Raw genomic sequence first — 16,349 nt, 5'->3', positions numbered from 1 at the left:
TCTGGGGGTGAGTAGGTCCAGGGTGGGTTCGGCAGCTTAAGGAGATCAGCCATGATCTAGGCCTTTCTGTCCTTTCTGTCCAGTACCCTCAGCAGATTAGCTTCTTCTCCATATGTTTGTTATCTCATAGTCACAGAATGGTTGCCAGAGCTCCAGACATCACTACTAAATTCAAAGACAGGAGGCAAGGTGGCTGGGTAAAATCTAGAAAAAAAATTGTCTTCTTTGAATGCTGTCTCCTCTGCTTTTATCATTAAAGAAAATCTTTCTTTTTTCTTTTCTTTTTCTTTTCTTTTTTTTTTTTTTGAGATGGAGTTTCCCTCTGTTGCTAGGCTGGAGTGCAGTGGCGTGATCTCGGCTCACTGCAACCTCTGACTCCCTGGTTCAAATGATTCTCCTGCCTCAGCCTCCCAAGTAGCTGGGATTACAGGCATGCACCAGCACACCTGGCTGATTTTTGTATTTTGAATAGAGATGGGGTTTCATCATGTTGGCCAGGATGGTCTTGATCTCCTGACTTCATGATCCACCTGCCTCAGCCTCCCAAAGTGCTGGGATTACAGGCATAAACCACTGTGCCCAGCCAGAAAATCTTTCCAAGAAAGTCTCCATTAGTCTTGTTATATTGTGTTGGCTGAAACCAAGTCATGTGACAACTCCTCACTGTAAGAGAGACTGTTGAGGTTAACTTCCAGCCTCTGTAGTTGGAGATGAGAAAGGGAGAGGATTTGGTTGATTGGAGAGCTGGCCCACAATGTTTGTCACTGAAGGCTCTTGCAGTCGTCGAGGAAAGACACAATGTGGGTTTTTCCAATGACAGTAGGAGAAGAGGATATGAAAAAGGGTCTTAATTCAGCAGTTATTTGGGACCCAGAATTAAGAAGATTTGGTGGCCAGTTCATGTGAGGTATGAGACAGTTGAGAAAGAGCGTGAGTTTGTGAAAATTTTTCTGCCATAGGCAGAGAATTAGATGAAGTGATTTAGGTATAAGGTTTTGGTCATGCTTAGTTAAAATCTGATTATGCTTTTCTCCTGGTTTAAATCCTTCAAGTAGCTGCCTGTGATATTTAAGATAAAGTTTAGTTTCCTTATGGGACCCAAGGCCCTTTCTTCATAATCTCCTACTCATTGGTTGCTCTGACCTCCTGGGACAGATTGTGATTTCCTGAACGGGATGTGGCTGTATACCTCTGGTGCTTCTAATGTGCCATCCCTCCCCTGGAATGCTCCTCCTCCCTTCTGCCACTCAAGTCAAATGCCCTTCCTCCAGGTGGCATCTTTGATGTCCGCAGCTGATATGTCCAGTTTCTGGGATCACTTAGTATTGGGCTTACCTGTCACACAGCACACAGCATGAAGTATTGAAAACACTGGCTTATTGCCATCTTCTTCTTGAGGGGAGAGAAATGAACATCCGTGACTTTGTTTCTCTGATAGCACTTAATAAATATTTATTGACTAAATGAATAGAAGGATGAATGAACAAATGAATGAATTAATGAGCAAGTGAACAAAAAATACATCTAGGTGGCAATATTCAGAAGCCATTTACAAATAGGGAGCAGAGATTGAGGAGATACCTGGGTTTGAGATCTCCATCTCATAGCCAAGATTGTCTAGCAAGAGTGCTTACATAAGAGAAGTTGAATATTAACGTAGAAATTGCATGCGCACATGGGCAAAGGTACAATCAGTTCCCACTGTCATCTCAGCAAACAGTAACCCAAAGAAAAAATTTTACTTTCTTGAATGCCACCAAACTTTAAGACATTGAATTAGACCTACCCTTCATTTCTAGAATCTTCAGTATTTTAAATTTTTTAGAGGATTAGTGGATTTTTAATTGTTATTGGTTGGCTAAACTGCTGCTGAGAAATCTGTGTCATTAATAGAGAAAATGAGTTGGTATTGCATTTCTGATAGGGAAATCGAAGTCCTTATATGCGCATTACTTATATTCTTACAAAACCTGGTCAAATGCATAGATGATGGACTCTATTTGTGGCTTTTGAAGGTCTCTCGGCATGTATTGCTTTGAACTTGTTCTGTGGTTTACTTCCTGTTAACCAGATACAGTGTCTATTTGAGTTTGAGTTGACACAACTTGAGTACTCTTAAAAGACCACAGAATATTGAGTCACTCATGTTAAATACCCTCGTAGCAACTGTTGTGAGAGGGATTGCCATGGAATTTTTCTCAGTCAACGTATTGGTCTCATGTTAGTAAGAAAGTAAAAATAGTTTTGTCAAGTTATCACAGTTGCCTTGTATTGCCATTAGGTTTTATAACACAAAAAGGAACTGTCAAAGGAAATTCAGTCAAATCCAATTTCCAAAGTATTTTAAAGATTCTTACACCTTTGTTGGGTCATTCTGCATTTCTGAGATTCTGCAGTTTTAAGTTGGTTAAAAGAAAAAGATAAGAATGGCAATTCAATAAAGTTAGAGCCAGATGGAGTTAGTTCCTGACCCTGACAATTGTTACGTTCCGCTGATGAGACAGTGAACTGGGTGAGCTCATAAACAGACACCAAATTTTTATGACCTTAGGTGAAAGCTGGAAATAATAACCTCACAGGTGAGGTGGATAAAGCCAAATAAAAACACCAAAGACTAAGGTTAATAAAATAGAGTTCATTTTAGTATGTACTTGGCATATGATTTCGTTCTCTGAGAGTTTTGAAATGAAGGGGGTAGAATCTGATGTGTGATGTGTTCTGGATGAGTTGTTTTCACTCTGTAAGTTTTCCCGTAGTGTGTTTTCTGAAGCAACATAGTGAGTAGGTGGTGGTATCTATTTTTATAGAGACTAATTCAGTGATACAGAGTACTATGCTTCTGATTATCTCATCAGCATTTCCAGCCAGCTAAGTCTACTAAAGTCATTGGAGCTTCACAGGCACTTCCCTGATCTCCATCCTAGGCCTTTTAAAAACTAGTATCATGTCACACACAGTGTGTATGTGTGTGTGTGTGCATGTGTGTGTGTGCACACCTGCATGTGTACACATGTGTGAGAAAAAAAGAGTACACCCCTGACTTCCCATCATCATAGGAGTCTGGTCCTTGGCACTTTTATGTAATATTAGAGCTGTATGTACCGAGCTCCATTATTCCAACTGATAGTAACCAGAAACAAACCCCATACTGGAGAATGATTTTAGAAGAGCCCTCTGTGGTTTACTTCCCATTAGCCAGACACAGTGTCTGAGTCTGAGCTAACGACATTAGTTTTTCCAAGATTCCAGTCTATTGATTGATATCTTAGAGCTAGGTGATGTTTGTGTACCACAGATATGGAGTCACCTAGAATTCAGAACTCTTGTATCGGGTATTGAATTTTTCATCATGAAGTTCTGTGTCATCATAACTCCATCAATAAAATCAAGCAAATAACGATGCCGTTGAGAAAGAGAAATTCCTTCCCTCTGCCTCATCCGTGGTGGAGTCCACACTGGAGAAGGAAGCTTTGAAGCAACAGAAAGTGGCACGGTACAGGGGTCCCTGGAACACCAACACAAACACCTGACCCCTAGTCTTTGTTTAGGAATATCCACTTTAGACTTAATTAGCATGCCGTCATTTGTTGAATTAGGAATAATTTTAATATTAATAGTAGCTGGGCTTCATTTAAGGGAAGGTTAGGAAGCAGTTTGTGGGGCAAAGATTAGAATCTGAATGACCTTCAGAGGAGGAACTGCCAATGGGGCAGTGGTTTGTTGAGAGAAAACTGTGAGAATTATCCTGGGAAACTCCTTCCCATCCCTCACTGACTCCTGCACTGAGAGGATGTTACTGATGGTCCTGTTGCTGTGGACATTGTAGGTTAGCCATTCCATTTACTGAGGCGGCAGGAAAGAGTAGAGTGGTAAATGAGCTGGAGATCTTTCTTCCAGCCTATTTTGCAGTTGTGCTTAAGTAGACTCCCCTGTCATTGCCTAGCATTATGGAGGTTTCACCTGATCATTTCCTGAAATTGTCAAAGTCATTAATTATTTTCATTTTACTCAGGAAAGACATCCTTAGTCCATTTTTGAAAACCAGAGAGCAAGAATCTAGGGACTCAGCCAAAGCCCACACAACTGTTCCATCTGAAGGCTGATCATTGTAGGCTGTAGTGTAATTGTGCTACAGAATTTAACATTTTTTGTATCATTTGTTCTGTCAAAGGGGAGAATTTCTTTGGATCCTATATTTTTTTCATAATGTGCTGTATGCAAAATGCTTTCTGTTGTCATTTTGAATACCTATAATGGCATATGAATGCTTTTCATGAGCACAGCTTCTGAAAACGTTTGTTCTTCTCCAAATATGATCACAAATGAGGAAAGAGTAATAGAAACATTTCTGTCATTACCAAAGTCTTCCAAATGTCCAAACAATATTAGTTTTTGCTCACTTTAAGAATATTTCTCAACTATCTGTGTTTTTAGAGACATCTCTCCAGGTGTCTGCTATTATCTAAATTAACTGGAGTGAATAATACATTGTAACATTCCTCAGTTTTTGCCTTTCAAAATAAATGACATTTTAATAAGAATAAGATGACTCTTATGTAGCATTAGAACTAAAAGTCAAAGCATTATTTTCAGTTATAAGTTGGCCAAATATTATGTGTGCTAAAATTATAGTGAGCTCCCTAAATAAATGAAGTTTTAAATATTGAATACTATTTTTTTTTCCATATAGTGATTGTTTAATTTTAATTAACTTTCTCCAGTATATGAAAGGGGAAAGGCAGTGAGCCATCTAGTTTGTGAATAGTTGTTAACACCACCTTATATGATTTGGTCTTCTAATATTTCCTATATGTGAGTAGTATTACTAGGTGGAGAAGTTAGACAGATCTATCTATCTATCTATCCATCCTCTCTACCTAGCAGTACTACTCGATATTATCTATCTCATATATATATGATATCATATATATATATATATATTATAGATAGGGAGGCAGATGGATATACATATAGTTATGTGTATATATATGTACATATGTATGTATCAAAAGATATGTATCCATCAATCTATAGGGATAAGCAATACAAAGTCCTCTCATGGATCTTTCATACTATTTAGAAGTGACAGACCCTAAATGCATAAACAAATAATAAATACATAAAGAAATTTCAGATAATGAAATATATTAAGAATTAAATGAATGTAATAGAGGAATATTGAAGGAGTGGGGAATTTTTTTATAGTGTGTACTAGAAAAGTCACTCTGAACACCCAGATCATGTATGTTGTACAGACCTGGTAGTTAGTAGTTTGGCTTTGATTCTTAGTATTTATCAAAAGTCTTTGTAGAATTTTAACCTTGTAAGTAGTAACCAATGAGTAAATGGACAATTGTGTGCCTATTTTAGATATTTAAAGGATCATTTTGGATCTGAAGTGTAGAATTATATTTCATGAGGAGAGATGGAAGGAGGGAGCCTGTTCAGGAGGAATAGCTCTGTAGCCTCAATGAGAGGTCACAGCAGCATGGACTAGAATACAACTGATAGCAGTTGTATTCATTATGCACTGCTGGGTAACAAATTACCCAGAAATTTTGGAGGGTTAAAATAACAAACATTTATTTTCTTATAGTTTCTAAGGGGGTCAGGAGTCCAGGAGCAGCTTATCTGGGTGATTCTGATTCAGGGTTTCTCATGAGGCTGTAGTCAAACTGTCAGCCCAGGATACATCATCTGAAGCCTGGACTGGGGCTGGAGGGTCAGCTTCCAAGAAGGCTCACTACCATGGCTGGTGATGAGTTCTGGCTTTTGGCTGAAGTGAGTGCCTCGTTTCTCTTCTACTTGGCCTTTTATCCTGGAGGGCTTCTCTTCTCTATGTAACCTCCTCAGCAGAATAACGTGTACTATTCGACATGGTGGCTGGGTTCTGAGAGAGTCAGTGAGCAAGAGAGAGCACAACACAATTGGAAGCCGCAGTCTCTTTTAACCTAACATTGGAAGTAACATCTCATCCCTTCTGTATTTAGTTCATTAGCCATTAGTTACCAAGTCTCACTCACACATAAGAGAAGGACAGTTAAGATTTACCTCCTGAGGGCCGGGCGCGGTGGCTCAAGCCTGTAATCCCAGCACTTTGGGAGGCCGAGGCGGGTGGATCATGAGGTCAAGAGATCGAGACCATCCTGGTCAACATGGTGAAACCCCATCTCTACTAAAAATACAAAAAATTAGCTGGGCATGGTGGTGCGTGCCTGTAATCCCAGCTACTCAGGAGGCTGAGGCAGGAGAATTGCCTGAACCCAGGAGGCGGAGGTTGCGGTGAGCCGAGATCGCGCCATTGCACTCCAGCCTGGGTAACATGAGTGAAACTCCGTCTCAAAAAAAAAAAAAAAAGATTTACCTCCTGAAGGGAGGAATGTTAGAGAACTGATAAACATTTTTCAAAACTACAACTTCAGTGGAGGTGATGAGAGGTGCCCTAATTCACTATATATATAATATATATGTATTATATATAAAATATATATAACATACATATTATATATAATATATAACATATATATATAACAGATATCTCTCTATATATAATATATATGTTATATATATCTGTTATATATATAGATATATATATATAACATATATATAACAGATAACAGATATATATAACAGATATATGTTTTATATATGTATACATATTATATACATACATATGTATATATATTATATATATACATATGTATCTGTTATATATATGTTATATATATGTTTTATTATATATATGTTTATAAATATATATAAAATATGTTAATATACATATGTAATATAAATATATGTTTTATATATATATAAAACTTTTTTAATATATATAAACTTTTGTAGAGGCAATAGGGCTTTTATTTATATATATATAAACTTTTTTTTTTTGTAGAAGCAATAGGGCTTTGCTGTGGTAAAGTACAGAACTATATATGAGTCAGGATTCATTCATGACACCGAAACCACCTAGTAATTTTAACAGGACACGTTTCATGTATTAAAATGACTTTTAACAAGTACTAGGATTAACTACAAAGTGGTAAAGACAACCCAATAAGGAATACAAGAACAGCATATACAGGTATACCTTGGAGATGCTTGGGTTTTGTTCCAGAACGCCGCAATAAAGCAAACATTGCAATAAAGCAAGTCACATCAACTTTTTGGTTTTCTAGTTTGTACAAATGTTGTCTTCACATTATGCTCTAGCCTACTTAGTGTGCAATAATAGCATTATGTCTAATAAGCAATTAAGGTACATGCCTCAATTAAAATATAATTTGTTGGTAAACAATGCCAACAATCATCTGACCCGTCAGCAAGCCATAATCTTTTCGCCGGTGGAGGGTCATGACTTGATGCTGCTGACTGATCAGGGTGGTGGTTGCTTAAGTTTGGCGTGGCTATGGCAATTTAATAAAATAAGACAACAATGAAGTTTGCTGCAGAAATTTTCTCTTCCTTTCACAAAATATATTTCTGTAGCACGAAATGCTGTTTGATAGCATTTTACCAACAGTAAAACTTCTTTCAAAATTAGAGTCAATCCTCTCAAGCCCTGCTGCCTCTATGTCAATTAAATTTATAGAATATTTCAAACATTTTCTTGTTATTTCAACAAGGTTCACAGCATCTTTCCCAGGAGTAGATTCCATTTCCAGAAACCTATTTCTTTGCTCATCCAGAAGAAGCAACTCCTCACGCATTCAAGTTTTATTGTGAGATTACAATGGTTCAGCCAAGTCTTCGGGCTCTGATTCTAATTCTAGTTGTCTTGTTATTTCCACATCTGCAGTAACTTTCTTCACTGAAATCTTGAGCCCTTTAAAGTCATCCATGAGGGTTGTAATCAACTTCTTCCAAACTCCTGTTAATGTTGATACTTTGACTACTTCTCTTGAATCATGAATGTTCTTAATGGTATCTAGAATGGTGAATCTTTTCCAGGAGGTAAACGTTGCAGGAATCACTATCTATGACAGCTATAGCCTTATGAAATGTATCTTTCAATTAGTAAAAGTAGAAATGACTCCTTGATATATGGACTACAGAATGGATATTGTGTTAGCAGACATGAAAACAACATTTTTTTTTTTCATATCCATCAGAGCTCTTGAGTGATGAGGTGTATTGTCAACAGACACTAATATTTTGAAAGGAATTTTTTTTCTAAGCGGTGGTTCTCAACAGAGGGCTTAAAATAGTAAACTATGCTGTAAATAGAAGTACCGTCATTCAGGCTTTGCTGTTCTACTTATAAACCACAGGCAGAGTATATGTAGCGTAATTCTTATGGGCCCTAAAATTTTCAGAATGGTTCATAAACATTGGCTTCAACTTAATTACCAGCTACATTAGTCCTTAATAAGAGAGCCAGCCTGTTCTTTGAAGCCTTGAAGCCAGGCATTGACTTCTCCTCCCTAATTATGAAAGTCCTAGATGGCATCTTATTTCAGTAGAAGGCTATTTTGTCTACACCGAATATCTGTTCCTTAGTGTAGCCACCTTCATCAACTGTCTTAGCCAGATCTGGATGACTTTCCACAGCTTCTGTATCAGCACCTGCTGCTTCACCTTGCACTGTTATGTTATGGAGTTGTCTTCTTTCCTTACGCTTCATGAACCAACCTCTGCTAGCTTCCAGACTTTCTTCTGCAGCTTTCTCTGAGCCTTCACAGAATTGAAGAGAGTTAGGGTCTTGCTCCAAATTAGGCTTTGGCTTACAGGAGTATGCTGGTTTGATCTTCTGTCCAGATCACTAAAACTTTCTCCTTATCAGCAGTAAAGCTGTTTATTTTCTTACCATTTGTGTGTTCAGAAGTGTCACTCCATTGAGTAGCACTTTTAGTTTCCCTCTAGAATTTTTCCTTTACAAATTGGCTGTTTGGTGCCAGAGGCCTACCTTTCAGCCTGTCTCAGTTTTTTGATGTGCCTTTCTCACTAAGCTTAATCATTTCTAGCTTTTGATCAAAAATCAGTGATGTATGACTCTTCCTTTCACTTGAATGGTTGGAGGCCAATGTAGGGTTATTCTCTGGCCTAATTTCAATATTGTTGTGTCTAGGGGAATAAGGAGGCTCATAGGCAGTGAGAGTTGGGGGAGCAACCAGTCAATGGAGCAGTCAGAACACACACAACATTGAGCAATTAAGGTTGCTATATTAAATGAGCATGGTTTGTGGTGTCCCAAAACAGTGACAATAGCAACATCAAAGATCACTCATCACAGATCACCATAACAGATATAATAATAATAAAGTTTGAAATTTTATGAGCATCACCAAAATGTTTCAGAGATATAAAGTGAGCAGATGTTGTTGAAAAATAGCGCTGATAGGCTTGCTGGATACAGGGTGGCCACAAACCTTCAATTTGTAAAAAAGAATACAATATTTGCAAAGTGCAATAAAGTGAAGCACAATAAAATGAGGTGTCACTATATAAGAATGAGCTACTACCTCTAGGGCTGGGGCAAGGTATTCAGAGAAAAAACAAATTTTAAGAAAGTCCCTCTCTTCAAGGGCTGAGATTCAGACTTTGTTGAAGAGGGTATGACTTTAGCCCACTGATGGCAGAAATTGCATTGAAATGATGCAAGATAAAGCTATCAAACAGAAAATTGTCCCTGGAATGATGAGTATCCTTTTCAGGAAGCCATTTTCTGGTGTACTAGTAGAACTCAGTGGGAATCTCTTGGCTCGGGTGCTCATGAGACTAGCTAGACTGAGCCTGGGTAGAATGCTGGTAGAACTTACTGGGAATCTACCTGTGGAGGTGTTATGAAAACAGCTGAGATGCCAGCAGAATTTCCTGGTATGTTGTCTGCTGGGGTGCTTGCAAAATTTGCAAGGAAGCTGGATATAGTGCCAGTGGAACTGTGTAGGAAGCTGCCTGCAGTGAGCACCACTATCCTGCACACTGCACAAGTGCTACAGGAGCAAGGAAAGAGAGGAAGCATGTCAGAACTAGGAGAAGAAGAGAAGCCTCTCCCGCAGTTTCCCTTCAGCACCCTCTATTGACAAAGCTTCACATCAAGCCAGCTGGTGAAGGAGAGACATTATCAAGGTCCAGCTCCATTAACAAAGCAGGGCTGTGATGAAGGGTGGATTTGATGCTGAAAGGGAATGTGTTGACAGCTAGCAGAAGAACTAAAGATAGTACCTAGGTCAATGCTGGTGCCACTTACTGAGGTGGGGAACCAGGAGGAGTCATTTGAGTTAAGATTGAGAATTCTCTTTGGGTGTGTTAATTCTGAGATGCCTAGGAGACACTTAAGTGAAAGTTTTGATTATCCAGATGAATATGTAAATCTGGTGCTCAGAGAGAGCAAGGGGCTATTTCCAACAAATTGCATGGTAACAGTTGAAAATCCACATAAAAAAATCAGAACCTCAACCTATATATTATACCTTATATAAAACTTAGCTCAGTTTGGATCATAGAACTACATGAAACTTAAATTATGAAAATTCCGGAAGAAAAAAATGGATATAGTTTTTGCAGTCTTGGGCTAGGCAAATATTTCTTAGACATAGCATCAAAAACATAACATGTCACATAAACTAATAAATTTGACTTCATCAAAGTTTAGAACTTCTGTTCTTTGAAAAACATTATTAAGAAAACGAAAAGATAAGCAGCAGACTAGTAGAAAATATTTGCAAATTGTATATCTGACAAATAATTAGTATCCACAACTTAAAAATAAAAAAAAAACAACCTAATGAAAAAGATGTGCAAAAATTTGAGCAGGCGCTTCACTAAGGAAGATACCCAGGTGCTCACTGTGGCAGCACATATATGAAAATTGGAATGCTACAGGGATTAGCATGGCCCCTGCACAAGGATGACATGCAAATGCATGAAGTGTTCATTTTTTTTAAAAAAAATGAAGATGCCCAGATTGCAAATAAGTACTTTGAAAGTGTTCAACACCAGTAATGTCTAGGGACATGCAAACGAAAACGATACTGAGATATCACTACTTACCTATTAGAATAGCTAATTAAATAAAAACTGACAACATTAAATGCTGGTGGGATGCAGAAGCAACTGGAACCTTCCTATTTCTGGTAAGAGAAAAAAATTGGAAAACGTTTTGACTTGGCAGGTTCTATAAAATCAAATTAAACACATCCTTATAATATGATCCAATAATCCCACTCCAAGGCATTTATCAAAGGGAAATTTAAAATTATGTTCCCACAAAATTTTGTATGCACATACTGTACTTAATCTGAATCTTCAGTAGGATGTTGACTAGGAACACTGAGAATGGTGGAGATGCTTTGTTTTTGAACTTAAAAGGGAAACACTCAGTTTTTCAACATTAAGTAGAATATTAGCTATAGCTTTTTTTGGGTAGATGCCCTTTATCAGGTTAAGAAAGTACCCATCTATTCTTATTTTGCCGAAAGGATTAGATGTTGAATTTTGCTGATGCTTTTTGCATATTGGTTGAGATGGTCATATGGTGTTTCTTCTTTAATGTATTGATTTGGTAAATTACATTGATGAATTTTTATTTTCTGAATTTATTTTATTATTTATTTATTTATTTTTTTGAGATGGAGTTTCACTCTTGTTGCCCAGGTTGGAGTGCAATGGCATGATCTCGGCTCACTGCAACCTCTGCCTCCCAGGTTCAAGCAATTCTCTTGCCTGAGCCTTCGGAGTAACTGGGATTACAGTCACCTGCCACCATGCCCTCCTAATATTTTGTATTTTTAGTAGAGAAGGGGTTTCACCATGTTGGCCAGGCTGGTCTTGAACTCCTGACCTCAGTTGATCCACCTGCCTCGACCTCCCAAGGTGCTGGGTTACAGGCGTGAGCCACCACACTTGGCTGATAAATTTTTATTTTTAAAATTATTTTAGATTCAGAGGCCACATGTGCATGATTGTTACATGGATATATTGCACACTGCTAGTGTTCAGGCTTCTGTTGAACTCAAGTTGATGGATTTTTAAATGTCGAATTAGCCTTGTATTTCTGACATAAACCCTACTTGGTCATTATGTTAATACCTAATGTATTTTATATTTCCTTTTTATGTGTCACTGGATTTGATTTACTTATATTTTGTTGATAGTTTTTGTGTCTGTGTTCAAAGGGCTCTTGTTCTGTAGTTTTTTTAACATGTCTTTGTCTGGGTTTGGAATGGTGTAATGCTGGCTTTATGAAGTGATTTGGGAAGTATTCCCTCCTCTTCTGTTTTCTGGAAGAGTTTGTGTAGAATTGGTATATATTTCTTAAATGTTTGGTTGAGTTTATCATTGAATTGATCTGGTCCTTAGTTTTCTATATTGGCAATATTGTGTCTTGGTCAGATTTGGGGCTTTAGAATCCAACAACCCCAGATTAATATCTGACTGTTAATTTCTCCCTGTGAGACATTGGGCAAGTCACACATTCTCTCTCAGCCTGTTTCCTCATATATAAAATGGATAACTGTGACGATTAAATTATAATATACATCAGTTATTGAATACTCTACTATATGTATTTATAGATAATACATACATGATGTTTGTATATATTAAATTATTTAAATTTTACTATCATACTGTACTGTTTACAGTACATATCAGTACTATATTATTATAATCCTTATTTTACAGATAGGAAAGCTATTGGAAAGCAAGATTAAATAACTTGCCCAGGATTACTCAGGTTGCACATGATAGAGTCGGTATTCAGATTGAGGCTGTCCAGTTCCAGAGTCCTGGCTTTTAAACACTAAGCTTTACTAATGATAATGCCTATCTTTCAGAGTGCTATGAGTATTAAATGAGGCAATTCATGGAAGTGGCTGAATTTGTGCTAGTAGAAGCTTGTTATTAAGTAAATGTGTGTTATTATTAATCATGTGAATTTTTATTATTTTGAAATGAAACTACTTTAGAACATTTTCAATCTGAAAGGCATTTTAGTATATATAAATAATCAAATGCTGCCTTAAAGTTTGTTGCTGAGAAATTCCATAAACATTTGCTGCACTTTACAACATGATATTGAGAATATCAAAGCTTCTTAGGAAAAGCAGCTTGATTTCTTGACCTGGTTCCACATTGTCTTTTTGTGTAATCTGGTAATTAAAGCTTGTGAAATACTGGTGAATCTGTAACAAATGGATAGGAAAAATATCTGTTTTTATCATTTTGTCCTAAGTTGTTGAGTAGTTTAAAAAAGACAAGTACCTGAAGATTTTTGATAAGTGCAAGATTGTGCTAAAATGAAATATAAATATTTGGTGTTCTGTGATAAAAATCAGAATCTTCTGTTTAAATATTTTGAGATTATTTTGAACATACTTGTACTGTGACTAGTATACATTGATGCCAGTTAATTTTAGGTTTTCAGGCCTTCATGGTAGTTATTCGGGCAATTCTTACTTTTCTTTTGGTCTGATGAGGTTGTGACTGCCATATGCCAAATGTTAGATTCATTCTGTTTATTTAAAAATTTTAAAGGATAACCTAAAAAGTGAAATTACAGATTCAATAAGTACTTTGTCCTATGTTTCAGTCAACAAGACTTAATTTAAGCTTTTTTTCAAGTGATAAACCTCATTATATCAAAATATATAGCAAAATGACACAGTATGTATGCCATTAATTAAGACTGGAAATGATGTGGAAGACTGGTACATTGGGCATTTTGACAGAGAGTAAGAAAAGACTTTGGTTATGAAGTGTAATGGTTATTGTGTAGATTGTCAAATGCAAAGTAACAATACTAACTCTGGGAAAATATAATAACATATTGCATTGTTTTGTGAATTGTAGCTGACTTTGGCCTGGCAAAGCAAAAACAAGAAAACAGTAAACTCACATCTGTTGTTGGAACAATCCTGTATTCTTGGTAAGGACAATTATTTTATGGCTCTCAAACATGCTTAACTGGTTCGGAGTTTCATTTCTATTATTGACTTGCAAAGGCAAGAGGATTTCAGGAAAGAAAGCTTATAAGTTTTTTTTCCAATTATCTTGGTAATACACATGACTAGAATTGTGGATCATTATCTATGCTTAAAATAACCACCACAAAAATAATCTTTCTTCTAAGGTATCACTGCCTTTCATGGGGATTACTTTTATAAATTGTAAATTGAAATGATCCTTGGCATACAGTAGGTGTGCAATAGTTGTTGAATGAATCTGAGAACAAAGTAACAGATATGCTACCCAACATGATACTTGGAACATTTTCTTGTAGCTACCTGTATGTATGACTCTTTTTCTTTTTTCTACCTATAAACATTCAAGTGTAGGGGCGAGGATTTTTTGTACCCTAGTACCTATCCTAGCATCTGGCAAATAATAGACATTGAATAAACTTTATTGCATGAATGGATAAATAATGACATGTATACTTACACATATGTTTGCAAAGTAAGTTGCTTCTTGGATAAATGAGTGTTTATGTTTTGATGAATTGAGACACTTTTAAATTCTTTGGCATACTTTGGAGGTTTCTTTGCAAGCCATTAATTATTATGAAGTAAGAATCTTCTTTTGCTGATCACATATCATTTGTCTGAATCTGTTGAAATTGGAACATAGTCCTGGTAGTGAGTAGAAAAGCAGATTTCAGGGAAATATTCTGAAATCCGATTCAACAGGTCAAGCAATCAAGACACTTCAACTTTTAAAAAATTTAACCTATAGTTATACAATTGAGTCTTGGGAATAGAATTAAACACGACTCTTCTTGAGGAAGGGTAGAAATTGTCTAAAAATAGCCTAATTTTACAAAGTCCTTTCATGCAGAAGTGTTCAGAATAATGTTATAAGAGGGTGACTTTTCATTTGTCTTACTGGAAATTCCTGACATCTCTATTCTTGAAACTAGTTTCATGAGAAGATGCAAAGAAACTGTGGCAGGCTAATATGTAGCTGGTAAGGTGCAAGATAGTCTTCTTCACCTCTTAACAATAAGGCTGATCTACTTGTTACTTGCTGACAGAAGAGTAATTTTCTTTTGTTTCACTTCATACTGTTTTTATGCAATAAACAATACAAATTTGATTATAAAAGTGTCAAGTAATCATATATTTCTGAACAAATTTGATTATCAATCAAATTGCAGAATAAAACACAAACTTAAATTTTTGCTGATCATACTTATTATTAAAAGCATATTTTTATTCCTGAGACTGTGAATTAAATTTAGAATTGCTCATATGATAGTATCAACTGTGTGTGTGTGTGTGTGTGTGTGTGTGTGTGTGTGTGTAAGAGAGAGAGAGAGAGAGAGAGTCTATAGAATATGTAGAAAGAGATCTAAAACATGACAACTTTTTTGCTGTGTTAGCTGAAACATGGATTCACATTTTCATTCAATTTTTAAATTAACTGAAGAGTTTGTAAAGCTGAACCTACTCATATAGATAAGCTGTTATTTCATGTAGGTGTGCTATGATTGTTTTAATAACATGTACAGTATATCTTTCTGCCATTTTTCTTTCTGTCAACCCCTTGTTCTTTTAAATTGCTTTAAAAATTTCTTTCTACTCCCTTTTCTCACCTCCCCAAGTTATTAGAAATGCCCCTTGTCTGATGGGTTTTACTATGAAGTGGGGCTCACTAACCATCTTTCTTGCTAGTTTTTGATGTCTTTGAGGATGGAGTTAAAAGAACTCAGTCCTACATCGTTTGTGTTGCTTTCTTAACTATTTCACTCAAATTCTTGTCTCAGATTCCAAAAGCAGAATCTGAGACAAGAATTTGAGTGAAATACTTTATTTGGGATGAGGTCCCAGGAAATACTAGTAGGAGAGAGGTGAAGTGAGACTGGGAGGTAAAGCAGCAAGTAACAGTGGACATTAATAATTAGGGTCATGGAGTATTATCTGGGATATAGTGTAGAGCACGGGTGTACAATCTTTTGGCTTTTCTGGGCCACACTGGAAGAGGAAGAATTGTCTTGGACCACACATAAAATAAATGAACACTAATGATAGCTGATGAGCTTTAAAAAGTTGCAAAAAGGCCTGGTGGTACAGTGGCTCACACCTTTAATCCCAGCACTTTAGGAGGCTGAGGTGGGTGGATCACAAGGTCAGGAGTTTGAAACCAGCTTGGCCAATATGGTGAAACCCCTGTCCCTCCTAAAAATACAAAAATTAGCCGGGCGTGGTGGTGGGCATCTGTCATCCCTGCTACTCAGGGAGGCTGAGACAAGAGAATTGCTTGAACCCAGGAGGCAGAGGTTGCAGTGAGCTGAGATCATGCCACTGCACTCCAGCCTGGGTGACAGAGCAAGGCTCTGTCTCAACAAAAAATGCAAAAAGAAATTTCATGATGTTTTTTTTTTTCCCATTTATTTATTTTATTGCATTTTAGGT

General features: G+C 36.7%; 1 protein-coding gene and 1 non-coding gene across 11 annotated transcripts in view; both read left to right on the top strand.

The window, feature by feature from the left end:
• NEK10 (NIMA related kinase 10) overlaps positions 1 to 16,349 on the top strand; it is a 249,261-nt gene that overhangs the window by 92,172 nt on the left and 140,740 nt on the right. For all 10 annotated transcript variants that reach the window (XM_032268066.1, XM_032268089.1, XM_032268083.1 and 7 more), the window contains one exon: positions 13,789 to 13,864. In XM_032268066.1, the coding sequence (XP_032123957.1) occupies positions 13,789 to 13,864 (76 nt within the window). The remainder of the gene's footprint in view (positions 1 to 13,788; positions 13,865 to 16,349) is intronic.
• LOC116545232 lies at positions 10,778 to 10,881 on the top strand. The gene has a single exon (XR_004266251.1). It is a non-coding gene; the product is annotated as a U6 spliceosomal RNA (small nuclear RNA).

Source organism: Sapajus apella, unplaced genomic scaffold (genome assembly GCF_009761245.1).
Source record: "Sapajus apella isolate SASKATOON/1434 unplaced genomic scaffold, GSC_monkey_1.0 scaffold4, whole genome shotgun sequence".
NCBI classification, from domain to species: domain Eukaryota; kingdom Metazoa; phylum Chordata; class Mammalia; order Primates; family Cebidae; genus Sapajus; species Sapajus apella.
The sequence above is the reverse complement of the archived record's forward strand: the minus strand, read 5'-3'. Positions and strand labels throughout refer to the sequence as shown.